The sequence below is a fragment of the Oncorhynchus clarkii genome, chromosome 28 (genome assembly GCF_045791955.1).
Source record: "Oncorhynchus clarkii lewisi isolate Uvic-CL-2024 chromosome 28, UVic_Ocla_1.0, whole genome shotgun sequence".
Classification (NCBI taxonomy): Eukaryota; Metazoa; Chordata; class Actinopteri; order Salmoniformes; family Salmonidae; genus Oncorhynchus; species Oncorhynchus clarkii.
The window spans coordinates 7,904,917-7,918,872 of NC_092174.1; the positions used below are offsets into that span (position 1 = coordinate 7,904,917).

The 13,956-nt window shown below is 43.1% G+C and overlaps 1 protein-coding gene across 1 annotated transcript; it reads right to left on the reverse strand.

Moving 5' to 3' along the window:
• Window positions 1–1,116: 1,116 nt before the first annotated feature.
• LOC139387546 (uncharacterized) lies at window positions 1,117–12,797 on the reverse strand. Its single transcript, XM_071133850.1, has 4 exons — window positions 12,647–12,797; window positions 3,593–3,637; window positions 3,177–3,301; window positions 1,117–2,854 (listed from the first exon to the last, which is right to left on the reverse strand). Exons 1-4 carry the CDS (start codon window positions 12,795–12,797, stop codon window positions 1,571–1,573), a joined length of 1,605 nt encoding a protein of 534 aa, XP_070989951.1. The 3' UTR covers window positions 1,117–1,570.
• Window positions 12,798–13,956: the final 1,159 nt, after the last annotated feature.

Consider the following 13,956-nt stretch of genomic DNA (forward strand, 5'->3'; position numbering starts at 1 on the left):
CAATATGTAAAGCATTGGTTCCATGTTTCATAAGATGAAATAAAAGATCCCAGACATGTTCCATAAGCACAACATACTTATCTCAAATAAGGTGGCAGTGGCGTTATGGTATGGGCAGGCATAAGCTACGGACAACTAACACTATTGCCTTGTATCGATGGCAATTTGAATGCAGCGATACCGTGACAAGATCCTGTCGTGCCATTCATCCGCTGCCATTACCTCATGTTTCACTATGATAATGCACGGCCCCATGTTGCAAGGTTCTGTACACAATTCCTGGAAGCTGACCATGTCCCAGTTCTTCTAAGGCCTGCATACTCACCAGACGTCACCCATTGAGCATGTTTGGGAAGCTCTAGATCGACGTCGAGTTCCAGGTCCCGCCAATATCCAGCAACATTGAACAGCCATTGTAGACGATTGGGACACCATTCCACAGGCCACAATCAACAGCTTGATCAGCTCTATGCGAAGGAGGTGTCTGGTTTTCTGATCCACGCCCCTACCGTTTACTTAAAAGGTATCTGTGACCAACAGATCTGTATTCCCAGTCATGTCAAATCCATAGATTAGGGCCTAATAAATTTATTTCAATTGACTGATTTCCTAATATGAACTTTAGCTCAGTAAAATATTTTAAATTGTTGCGTGTTGCGTTGATAAAGATCTGAATCTTTATATGGCTTTGTTTCAGTCATCACATAGAAAGAAGCCTTGTCATGATATTGAAACGTATTCTAACTACCTGGGCACGCCAACAATGACCTTACCACACCGCTGGGTCCCACTTCTAACACCACTGTTGAATTCAGGGGATGACCAGCAGTGATTGTTCTTATCGCTAAAATGCTGAACATGTTTGCTAGTACGGCATTTCAGCCAGCAATGACCTTTTCTGTTTTCATGTGGGTTGTCACACGCTCTCAGATACCACTGGGATACATCATTGTGTACTGGCGGTATTAACTGTTTCCATAGGAAAATGGGAGCTTGTTTTAAAACGTTTTATTTGGAACTTTAAAAAAAAATCTAACCAGAGGAAGGGTTTGAGGTTAATAGGTTTTAGAAAAGCTATGAAAACAACATTAAATACACACAAGAGACACCATGTTCGCAATACACTAGAAATAGACAATGTACAACCATAGAAAACATACATAGTCACAGATTTGCCTAAGACAGTCTTCAAGTATGCTAGCTTCCCCTATTCTACAAACACATACATTTTCTAGAGACAAGCATAGTATTTAATGCACACCTTTCACATAGTCTTCTATGGGACCATAAAACTTAGAGGGACTCATGTTGGGTTCCCCACATATATCACAGACGGTAAAATAATACACCTTCAGGCACTGTAACTGAGCGAATCTGATTCACTATTGCAGGTATGGATTTTTCTGATGATAAGACCCTAGTCATCCTGCTTTAGCAGTATTTGACCATTAGAGATGTGTTAGGACCTTGGGAGGACTGAGTGTGTGTATGTATAACATATGAACTTGTATCACTTTCCTCCGGTTCTAGCTATTTAGATATAGCATCTAGTTGAGATTTGTGTTTGTGTTTACTTCTTCCTGTACTGATCCATGGCCATGTAGCTTCTGAGGAAGTCTTCAAACTGTGGGACGGCATACTCGGGGGCAGCATCCTGCTGCACTGGCTCATCCTTGGCCGCTGGTTCTGCTGCGGCGGAGGCATCCTCAGCACGACGCAGGCGGCAGCTGTAGTCGTACTCGGGGTCACAGTCAGGATCGGGCAGGATCACGCCACTCTTGGGCTTGTCGGCCTCAGCGGTGAGGGGAGAAGGGGCAGACATTCCATTGCAGGTAAAGTCATAGGGGTGGCATTGGGGTGCGACGGGGGCGTTGGGTTCATCACTGGCCTCCGCGGGCGTGCAGCCCTTATCGTAGTGCACGTAGCAGTCATGGCCCTCCTTGGTCTTCCCAAGGACGCCCAGGCGGGAGTGGATCCGGTACTGGGGCAGCATGGGGGGAGCCTTACGGAGGGCAGCGGTGGCACCTAGCAGGCAGAATGGGTCATAGCGCGGGTCACACGCCAGAGGGCCGGGCGCCGACTTGTCTTTGGGTGTGTTCTCCAGGACGGGCTTGGTGAGGCCGGCCAACTTGGTGGCAGTGAGGGGGTTGCAGCCCTTGTCGAAGAGGGGGTTGCATTGCTGCTCCTTGGGGGCTTCCTTGGCAGCGGGAGATGGGGCCGCCATGCTAGCCATGCACAGGGGATCGGTGGCCGGGTCGCAGGTGGGGTACATGTTGTAGAAGCTGGAGGGGGCTTTTTTCACCAGCTTTGGCCGGCAATAGGGGTCCTCGGTGGGATCGCAGCCCAGGGCGGCGTAGGACGGGGCGGGTCCAGGAGCGGGCCTATAGCCATAGGCGGCACGCAAGTGGTACTGCAGACACTCAGTGTCGTCGGGGTTGCAGATGCGCAGCAGCTCCATCTTCTGCTCGGCAGTGAGGAAGGGCTCAAGGACTGGGGCATAGTAGTAGAACCCTGTGGGGGTCTTCTGAGGGTGCGGCGGGAGGGGTGTCAGGACAGGCACTGGGGCGGCCTTGACTGTGGCTGGGGCGGCACTCTTAGGGATCATGGGGAAGGGGCAGTAGGGGTCGATATAAGGGTTGCATACTTTGACTGTGGCGGTCTTGACAGGCACGGGCATCACCACCTTGGCCTTGGGCTTGCTGGTGGACTCGGCGATGCACTCTGGGTCGTCGGAGTCGGCGCAAGTCTTGTAGATAGCACTGAGGTGGGTGAGGTAATGGGTGAAGGTGGGACCCTCCTCGGAACGGTGCTTGTTCTGCAGGTAGGTCAGGTACATCTTGTCCAGGTGCTCTATCTATAAGGTGAAGACAGGGGAAAGACAAGACTCCCATCAGATCCAGACCTTGGTTCAAATGGTATGTTTGATTGAGCCTGCCTGGAATGCCAGATGGTTGAAGTTCACTTTTTTGACTATTACATTGTGCAAGGAAAGCTCAATCAAGACTGTTACTACGGGCCAATGAAGATGGTACTGGAGGCAGGTGACGTACAAAGTGCCGCTTTATCTACAAGTGAACGAAGTGAAGTGTATGTGCAGGATGAATATAAAAGGTAAGTGTCAAACCAAAAGCACACTCACTAAAAACAAAAATGATTGTGAAATGTTTGCCACTCACCCCTTCCTGGTTACCAGTATCCATGAAGAACTTGTACCATCCCCAGAAGTCAGGAAGACTCTTGAGGACAGGAATGGGAACGGTAAGACTCCTCTTGCTGCGGACATCACTGGATACTGCAGATGCTGGAACAAGAGAGAGAAAGACAGCACATATTAAGAAGAGAATGTGGACTCAAAAAGTGCCATATTAGAGTAAAGAAACACCAGTACACCAGTACACAAGTATGTGTGAGTACATGACTTAGTATTTGTGTATGTACTGTAAGGATGTGTGTACATGCATATAAATATCACAGTAAGTGAGTTTGCTGGTAATGTCTGAAAATATTTTGAAATGACATAGTGTCCAGTAGTATGCATGCTAATATCCATGTTCCCCTTGTTGTCCCCTACAAACCAGTCCCCCTCACTCACCCTCCTTCTTCGCATTCTGCCTCACCGGGCCGGCCCCCAGAAACTCTGTAAAACAACAGTAGGGACATGAGTCGACAGGAACCAGATGTTGTGTCCCCCAGATGAGGTAAAATGCTGGCTCTGCTCGACCCCTGGGAGTGCACGGCAGGAGACAACCCTTAGAGGTACAGCCCAGGCCGCATTTTTCCGATTAACCTAAAAACACACGGCGGCAGGCACACATACGCACACACGCTAATGCATGCAAGCGCACAGACACATCACAACATACATACATATTCACACGTACACACACCTAGACACACCCTTCCAACATAAATACATAACCCCCCCCCACACACACACACACACACACACACACACACACACACACACCCACACTCCAGTCACTTTGAACAGGATTGAAGGGCCTGAGTTTGTGTGCTACTGCACGGGGTTCCACTGGAAGTCAGTGGAAACGGTAAAACTACAAAGAGCATTGGGCAGCATGCCCAAAAGCCCCCCCCCCCCACTCCATCCCACCCAATTAAACCTCGACTGTAAACTAAGATGTTTAGGAGTGGAACATGTTCCGAGGTTCGGTACACCATGTCTCCATACATTAAAAGCACCAGGGGTTTCCTTTCAGATGTTTACTGGCAGAAGGGGGAAAAACGCCCCGTCAGCTAGTTCAGGTGTGGTGAGAGGTCTGCCGAGGCCTCACCTTTACTAATGATGCTAAAGTGCCGCTCCAAGGCATCAGAGGTGTACTGTATGTATTTTTATGGTGGGGTTGTGAAAAAGTTCTGATATACATATACATAACATGCACTGGTTGTATCTGGTGTGTAGGAACAGCCCGTCATTTTAGTGACATTGAAAATAAATGACTGTGTGCTAACATCCATGTGTGGTATGAATTACAATCTACTTGTACAATGCCTTTGGTCAACTGTAAAGTGACTGATATAAAGTGATCTATTTTGTCTTTCGGTCAGACAATCAGTCAAGCATGTCTTTCAGAAACAGTACAATAATGTACAGAGCCATGACTGCGTGGAACTCCCATCTCCCATTTATAAAGCAATACCTCAACGCCTCTCCACCAAGTTGACCTACTCGTCGTGTGTATTTACTGACAGGTACGTGTAGCTGATAGATGCACACCCTCGCACACCCGAACGCTCATGTTTATTAAATGTGTGTAAATTGTAACATTTTTCATTATGTCGGACCCCCAGTAAGACTAGCTGTTGCCATGGGCGTTGGCCAATGGGGATCCTAATCAAATCAAATAAAAACAGAAAGTGCTAGAGCGCAGAAGTCTCACTCACCTGGCAATAACACTACAATAATTCCGGTGGATATGAGGGACAACATTAGCCTTCCTGTCCGCGCCATATTCTGCTTTATCTGTTTCCTGAGGGCAAAGTTGGGAATATTCAGTCTTTATAAGGAACCATTGGGAGGGTGGAACTTATTCCTGACCATGCTAGAAATGGGTGAAGCTTTATACACATTTTCATGAATAAGCATTAAAGAACTTCAATAAATGAATATTTCCTCATTTGTGAACATTTATAAACATGCATAAGCATTTAAGCGTTACAATTCATTTAAGAACGTCATATATGCAATTTATATTAAACATTTGTACAGAGATTTATAAGCATTTATAATGGCTTATTCAAACGTTATTATCAAATATAACAATGGTGTTCTCCTTTCAGCACGTCCTGCACCATTTAACAATGATTGGCAAGTACCGAACGCCTCCCCTACCGCACCAAATGTCTGCTTGTGTACGGTCATGTAAAATTCATAAACTTGTTTATTCAGGCCCAAGTAGTGGTCCTGTCAAGGGTCAATAATTAGAACTATCATTTTAATTTGGTTGTTCTATCAAGGTTAAACGTTGACGACAGCTGAACTTGGAGCATTGTACTAATCATAGAACACCAAATGGCCAGTAACTTCTCAGCCAGGTCAGACTAGACCATAGTTTCTCTTGTTTTTAAAGTCTTCAAAGGATTTGAAATTTAGAACATGTAAATGTACTGATATCCTATGTATTCCAGCTATTGGCTTTACCACTGATGGAGGGATTGACTTGACAGAATATAACTTTACTTATTTATCTGTTATCTATGAAAATACATCTTCAGCTTCCCTCCCAAACCAACAACTGAATCATTGAAGATTCTCAAAAGTAAACTTTGCATGTTGTTACTGACTGACACTAACATATCACACAAATAACTTTGTACAAAATAAGCCTAGCTTTAACCATGGTGAAGTAAACCATTTAGATGAACTTTTTTTTGATAAAGTATACATTAGCATACATTACACATTTATAAGCACATCATTGTGTTGCAATCATCACATCCTCAAGCGTTGTAATCCATGACTTACCTGTTGTTCAACTGAAGTTCTGCCCTCCTGGTACGGCCTCAAGGAGCCAGTGGCTCTCTGGGTTGATTGGTTTAGTGGGTGTCGCTAACCGAGCTGTGTGTACACCCTACCTCACTGCTCCCCTGTATGGGAGAGGAGCGCAGGGTAACATTTTTAAAGAGCCTCTTGATCATTAAAAACAAAAGGCATGTCGTACGGCTCGAGCATGCTGTTACGCACTCCAGGATTGGCTCTTTCACCGCTGGCTGACTGACCAATAGGGGGCCTGTAATTAACCGCACTGAACAGCAAGACCCCTGGATTTTTTTTTTTTACGGATAAACGAGGTGTAAGTTTTGATGTATAGCTTATTTATTGACACCGATTTGGAATTTAGGGTTAAGATGTGGGGCATCTGGATTGCTCCCAATAACAATCAACCAACAATGTCTTTGGATAGAATGGCCATTATTATGGATCTTGGAGCTGATTCGGGCAGCATGATTCTCTCAGTAAACCCTAAAACCAGTCAACTTATCTCTGTGTTGAGTCTGGAATAACACGACGAAAAGGTCCCTCACTCAGCCTTACATCTAGCATACTTTCTACTAGTATATATCTCTATGTTCTGTGTCTCCAGCAGGTTTGTAAAGACAGCCCTAGTCATTAGCCGGTCCTATATATCCCACTGCACCAATCTTTCCTCTTACACTGTATTTCCTGGAAACACTAATGAAGTAGAGGCCTTTATTAGCACACTGCCAACTCAGCTCTGACTGGTGCCTGGGAAAAGGCCACGTAGAACCAGGTCAGTTCCGCTGGTCTCATTGGAATCAACTTGAAAGGCTTTATGAAGCCTATAATGACCCTACAGAAGGCCTTCGTAGACGCTCCATAAACCATTCACAAGCAAATGTTTTAAAAAGGGCTATTCTACATTTGCATAGTATATAGTATAGAATATGGATAATCAGCTAAGTGAAAACATTACATGCTCAATATTCCCCTTAAAGGGTGCATTTTGCATAGGTCAATGAACCAGTTGCCTTGAAAATAACTATAAGTTAATAGTACCTTAATATAAATATGTCAACATTTTATATTCTTGGAAAAATCATGGCAAGCGATGTGTGTGCAAAGCCCATAAAGCGGTTTCATACCACTTGTGGAGAAAAACAAATCATAAAAAACCAGACCCTTGTTGTAAAAATGATGAGGCCCTGCCTCCACTTTCATGTACAGTAAGCAGTTTTTCATCTGTGTTCTCTTGCATGTTCATATGTTGAACTACATACCACCAACAGAAGAGTAATACATACATTGGGGTCTAATCAATGAGGTGAAACATTCTGAAATGTGCAGCTAGAAATGTAATGAATAGAGGCGTCATGATTATCTAGGCTTACATGGCAGACAATCATCTGTTCTACCCAATACATTGAATGTTCTATAATGTTCTGTGTTCTGCACCCTCCTGAACAGACCCACCACACTTGATAAAAAAAAAAGTATATTTGTGGACAGGAAAACGGTTCATTCTAAGGTCAGGAAAGATTCCATTCCTGGATCTGGAAAAGTCTAAATGTGTCCTATGCAATAAATCACAGTACAGTAGGAGCACTCCATCACACCTTATTGGTCAAATAGCCCTTACACAGCCTGGAGATGTGTTGGGTCATTGTCCTGTTGAAAAACAAATGATAGTGGGACTAAGTGCAAACCAGATGGGATGGCGTATCGCTGCAGAATGCTGTGGTAGCCATGCTGGTTAAGTGTGCCTTGGATTCTAAATAAATCACTGACAGCAAAGCACCTCCTCCTCCATGCTTCACGGTGTGAACCACACATGCAGAGATAATCCGTTCACCTACTCTGCGTCTCACAAAGATACAGAGGTTGGAACCAAAAATCTCACATTTGGACTCATCAGACCAAGCACAGATTTCCAACGGTCATGTCCATTGCTCGTGTTTCCTGGCCCAAGCCAGTCTCTTCTTTTTATTGGTGTCCTTTAGCAATGGTTTCTTTGCAGCAATTTGACCATGAATGCCTGATTCATGCAGTCTGAACAGTTGATGTTGAGATGTTTCTGTTACTTAAACACTGTGAAGCATTTATTTGGGCTGCAATTTCTGAGGCTGGTAACTCTAATAAACTTGTCCTCTGCAGCAGAGGTAACTCTGGGTCTTCCTTTCCTGTGGCGGTCCTCATGAGAGCCAGTTTCATCATAGCGCTTGATGGTTGTTGCGACTGCACTTGAATACACTTTTGAAGTTCTTGACATTTTCCGCATTGACTGACCTTCTTGTCTTAAAGTAATGATGGACTGTAGTTTCTCGTTGCTTATTGAGCTGTTCTTGCCATAATATGGACTTGGTCTTTTACCATATAGGGCTATCTTCTGTGTGTCACCCCTACCTTGTCACAATACAACTGATTGGCTGAAACGCATTAAGAAGGAAACAAATTCCCCAAATTAGCTTTTAACAAGGCACACCTGTTAATTGAAATGCATTCCAGATGAAGCTGGTTGAGATAATGCCAAGTGTGTGCAAAGCTGTCATCAAGGCAAAGGGTGGCTACTTTGAAGAATCTCAAATATAAAATATAATAAATAATAATAATAAAATAAACACTTTTCTTGTTAACTACATGATTCCATATGTGTTATTTTATAGGTTTGATGTCTTCACTATTATTCTACAATGTACAAAATGTTTTTTTTTTTAAGAGAAAATCTTGAATGAGTAGGTGTGTCCAAACTTTTGACTCGTACTGTATATATATATATACAGTACATACATACATACAGTCAAGTCCAAAAGGATTGGCACCCTTGAAAAAGATTAGCAAAACATAATATACAATAAATACAAACACTGAGCTATAGTGTATGCTAAAAAAAGTTAAATATATTATTTTATACTAATACAACTTTTTTTAAATCTAGATTTTGTTTAACAAGTAATACTTTTTTTCTCTCTAAAAGATAGGGGTCATATGCAGAAAAGAACCCTAACCCTATTCTAAACTATGGTGGTGGATCTTTGAAGTTCATGGGATATTTTGCTTCCACTGGTTCTGGGGCCCTTGTTAAGGTCAACGGCATCATAAACTTTACCCAGTATCAGGACATTTTAGCTAAGAACCTGGTTGCCTTCTGCCAGGAGGTGGAAACATGGCCGGAAGTTGATCTTCCATCAAGACAATAAACCCAAGCATACATCAAAATCCACAAAGAAGGATCTGGAAAGATTCTGTATGGAGGAATGGGCCAAGATCCATCCCCATGTGTACTCCAATCTCATAAAATGATTTTCAAAAAGGCTCAGTGCTGTTATCTTCGCGCGGTGTGTGGCTCAGTTGGTAGATCTTGTCGCATGCAGTGCCAGGATTGTGGGTTCAATTACCAACAGGGACCAGTACAAAAATGTATGCCCTCACTACTGTGCTAAGTGAGTCAAATATATTGAAAACAGGGGTGCCAATTATTTTGACCCCTGTTGTTTAGATGTATTTTTATTACTTGTTGAACAAAATCTTTTTCCTCTAATGTATTTGTATAAAATATTATACTTTCCCCATTTTTATAGTTCAGTATCATCTTTTTTGTTCATCTCTATCAAGGTTGCCAATAATAATGGACCTGACAACAGTATATATACACACTACATGACCAAAAGTATGTGAACATCTGCTCGTCGAACATCTCATTCCAAAATCATGGGCATTAATATTAAGTTGGTGCTACAACAGCCTCCACTCTTCTGGGAAGGCTTTCCACTAGACAAGGGAACATTGCTGCGGGAACTTGCTTCCATTCAGCCACAAGAGCATTAGTGAGGTCGGACACTGATGTCAGGTGATTAGGCCTGGCTCACAGTCAGCGTTCCAATTCATTGCAAAGGTGTTTGTTGGGTTTGAGGTCAGGGCTCTGTGTAGGCCAGTCAAGTTCTTCCTCACCAATCTCGACAAACAATTTCTGTATGGACCTCGCTTTGTGCAAGGGGGCATTGTTATGCTGAAACAGGAAAGGACTCCCACAAACTGTTGCCACAAAGTTGGAAGCACAGAATTGTCTAGAATGTCATTGTATGTTGTAGCGTTAAGATTTCCCTTCACTGGAACTAAGGGGCCTAGCCTGAACAAGATCATTATTCCGCATAAACCAAACTTTACAGTTGGCACTACGCATACGGGCAGGTAGCGTTCTCCTGGCATCCGCCAAACCCAGATTTGTCCGTCAGACTGCCAGATGTTGAAGTGTGTTTCATCACTCCAGAGAGTGCGTTTCCACTGCTCCAGTCCAATTGCGGCTAACTTTACACCATTCCCGTTGACGCTTGGCATTGCGCATGGTGATCTTAGGTTTGTGTGTGGCTGCTCGGCCATGCAAATCCATTTCAGGTCCCGACAAACAGTTATTGTACTGACGTTGCTTCCAGAGGCAGTTTGAAACTCGGTAGTGAGTGTTGTAACCGAGGACAGACTATTTTGACGCACTTCAGCACTCGTCTGTCCCGTTCTGTGAGCTTGTGTGGCCTACCACAACGGCTGAGCCGTTGTTGCTTCACAATAGCAACACTTACAGTTGACCGGAGCAGCTCTAGCAGAGAAGAAATTGGACGAACTGACTTGTTGGAAAGGTGGCATCCTATGACGGTGCCATGTTGAAAGTCACTGAGCTCTTCAGTAAGGCCATTCTACTGCCAATGTTTGTCTATGGAGATTGCATGGCTGTGTGCTCGATTTTATACACCTGTCAGCAATGGGTGTGGCTGAAGTAGTCGAATCCACTAATTTGAAGGGGTGTCCATATACTTTTGTATATATAGTGTATATACACATTTTTCTCCTTAACATTAACTCCGGAGACCAAAATCACACAGGATATCCATCCTAAATCTACTCTACCATCAAGCCCCACTGTGCCCATATACAGGATCTCATATTGAGTAACAGACGCATTATGTGTCATTACAAATAATTTAAGTGATTCTTTGCTAAGCCCCATTCATCATCTGCAGTATGTTTTAGGGGGCGACTGCATCCAAGTCTCGGGGATCATCTCGTATATAATTAAACTCTGAATGCCCGACGAACAGGTGTTTTGAGAGAGACAGTCATTTACAATCCAGCATGGAAGTCCATTGAAGCTACATGAGCATGACAGCAACTCATTATTTTAACATTCCAACATATAGTAGAATGCCTGGAATTTTTTACGAATCTTGCAACATCTGGTGCCAGCAGTAGCAACGGAAAAAAAAAAATTGAACTAGCACCCCTATTTGGCTGAATGGAAATTATATGTCATTAGAGCTGAAATAGCTACCCGAAAAATGAAGGAAAAAAAGATGTACATGTCCAGTACAGTATATTTGCTCATCCACTTGTTCATTCAATCAACTTATTCACAAATTCTACGAAAATAAATACATCCATAATCTTCCTCGCTGGATATCATCGTCATCAAAAAGGTCTTCAAAATCTGTGGAGGGAAAAAAAAATACATTTAGAAGGATCCGGTTTATATTGAATTGACACAAATGATCAGTTCTAACAGGCATTTTCTCAGAGAGGAGTGGGTCAGAGAAATGCACCCTGGTAAAAAGTGAAGGACATTCTGGGATGTTTGTGTGCCCTTCCTGTCTTTATGTGTACGGTTTGTGAGGTCAGAGGTTGATCGTATAGCTCTGTACAAACATGCATAGGCTCAATCCATACAAACATTATCCGACATGGTTTGTGTATGGGTGCCATTCAGCGGGTGAATGGGAAAGACACAAGATTTAAGTGCCTTTGAGTGGGGTATGGTAGTTGGTGCCATACGCACCGGTTTGAGCGTGTCAAGAATTGCAACACTGCTGGGTTTTTCATGCTCAACAGTTTCCCTTGTACATTTTTATTTAACCTTTATTTAACTAGGCAAGTCAGTTAAGAACACATTCATATTTACAATGACGGCCTACCTTGGCCAAACGACACTGGGCCAATTGTGCACTGCCCTATGGGACTCCCAATTACAGCCAGATGTGATACAGCCTGGATTCAAACCAGGGACTGTAATGTCGTAGACTGCTGCGCCACTCGGGAGCACTATCAAGAATGGTCCACCACCCCAAGGACATCCAGCCAATTTGAAACAACTCTGGGAGGCATTGGAGTCAACATGGGCAAGTATCCTTATGGAGTCCATGCCCCAACGAACTGAGGCTGTTCTGAAGCCTTCTGCAACCATAAGAAACAATAATAATTACATTATTTAATCAAAACAGTTTAACCTTCTTTTTTTGCAATAATCACTGATATGGCTTTCAAGTCTGTCTATGAAAACGCAATTTTTGTTACAAATTTAACAAGAACCATGCATAATGCACATTCACTAATAATAACTAAATTCTTGTAGCAGATATAGAAAATTAACACAGGTCGCATAATCGCGCAAACACAAGCCCACGTGCTAGCACCCTACCTTCTGAAAAAGTTGGTCGCAGATGTGGGTGACCAGCGTTTCAGCCTCCTCCTCAATGAGTCCACGGATGTAAGTGTTGTGATAAGGTACTTCAGTGGCACCAAGCAGACAATTGTATCAACATTTCTGGGGCTTGTTGAATTGGAGGGAGATGTCAAATCTAAAGCCCGTGCTGTTGTGGCTTTCCTCGAGAAGTGTTGTCTTACCAAAGAGAAACTCCTGGGGATAGGGACTGACAATGCCTCTGTTATGACGGGGATTAACAATGGGGTCCATAAAGTGCTGAAGGAGGAGTATGGCCTCAAACATCTGGTTCTTATTCGCTGTGTGTGATGCCACTCTCTGCAGCTTGCTCATTTGTAGTTCTAAACATATTTAGGGTGTTTTTTACTCACGTTTTGTCTCTCCCACGACGTTATTCCTCTCTCCTACAGTGTCCATCACAATTACATGCACATGGCCAAGTATGCAAATTAGGTGATGACGTCATTTAGCGACTTCGAGCGACTTTTAGGACAGCCAATAGCTACTTTCCTTACTGAGGAGTTGGCAACACTTACCCTGGACTAAAGAGGCAGACAAATAAGAAACGTGCTAGACCCTTCATTAAATGACACATTTCTCAAGGTAGGACTATCACAAAGATATTATCGATGGCTCATTTGAGAGAAGACATCCTCCTGAGTTATGACATCGGACAGTATTGAAATCTGACATGTATGATAACGTTTTCGTGATCTAAAAGTCATAATTGTATTAACTTCCAGTGTAGTGAGAGCGACTTTATCACAGTGCTACGTTATACCGGCCGGATTTCTGCCTGCTTGAACGCCAATAACTCAGGTACACATGAAAACATGAAATGACCCAGGGAGTCGATAGATCATCACTTAGAGGTGCACAAAAACAATACAAGATAAAAAAAATGGGTGAACTTTTCCTTTAACTCAATAACTAGTTGTGCCACTTTCAGTTGCAATGACTGCAAGCAAACGCTTCCTGTAGTTGTTGATCAGTCTCTCACATGGCTGTGGAGGAATTTTGGCGCACTCTTCCATGCAAAACCGCTTTAACTCAGCAACATTTGTGTGTTTTCGAGCATGAAAATATGCTTTCACAAAAGTAGTGCACTGGGCTGTTACTCGTCCGCCTACGCATTTTTTTTCGGGTCGCCAATGTCCAGTGTTTTCATAATACATTTTCGAGATGGAAAAACTATTTCAGTGTAAACTTAAACCAGATATAAAGTATGTAGAAAATATATAATGGACCTATATATTTTTTAAAATAATATCATCATTGTTAGTTCTCAATCATCAAAATAAAAGCTAGACGGTCAGGGAGAATAGAAAATTCCAAAAACAACCAATTTAGCAGTATTCATTTTGTTATTATGTTTGCGTAAAAGAACAGAGCATAAGCCATGGAAAAATGCATAGAATTGCAGGATATCAGCTTAAAAACCACAAAGTTCTCTCAGCTAACAAAATGTTAGTTTTAAAGCAAATTTCCTGCT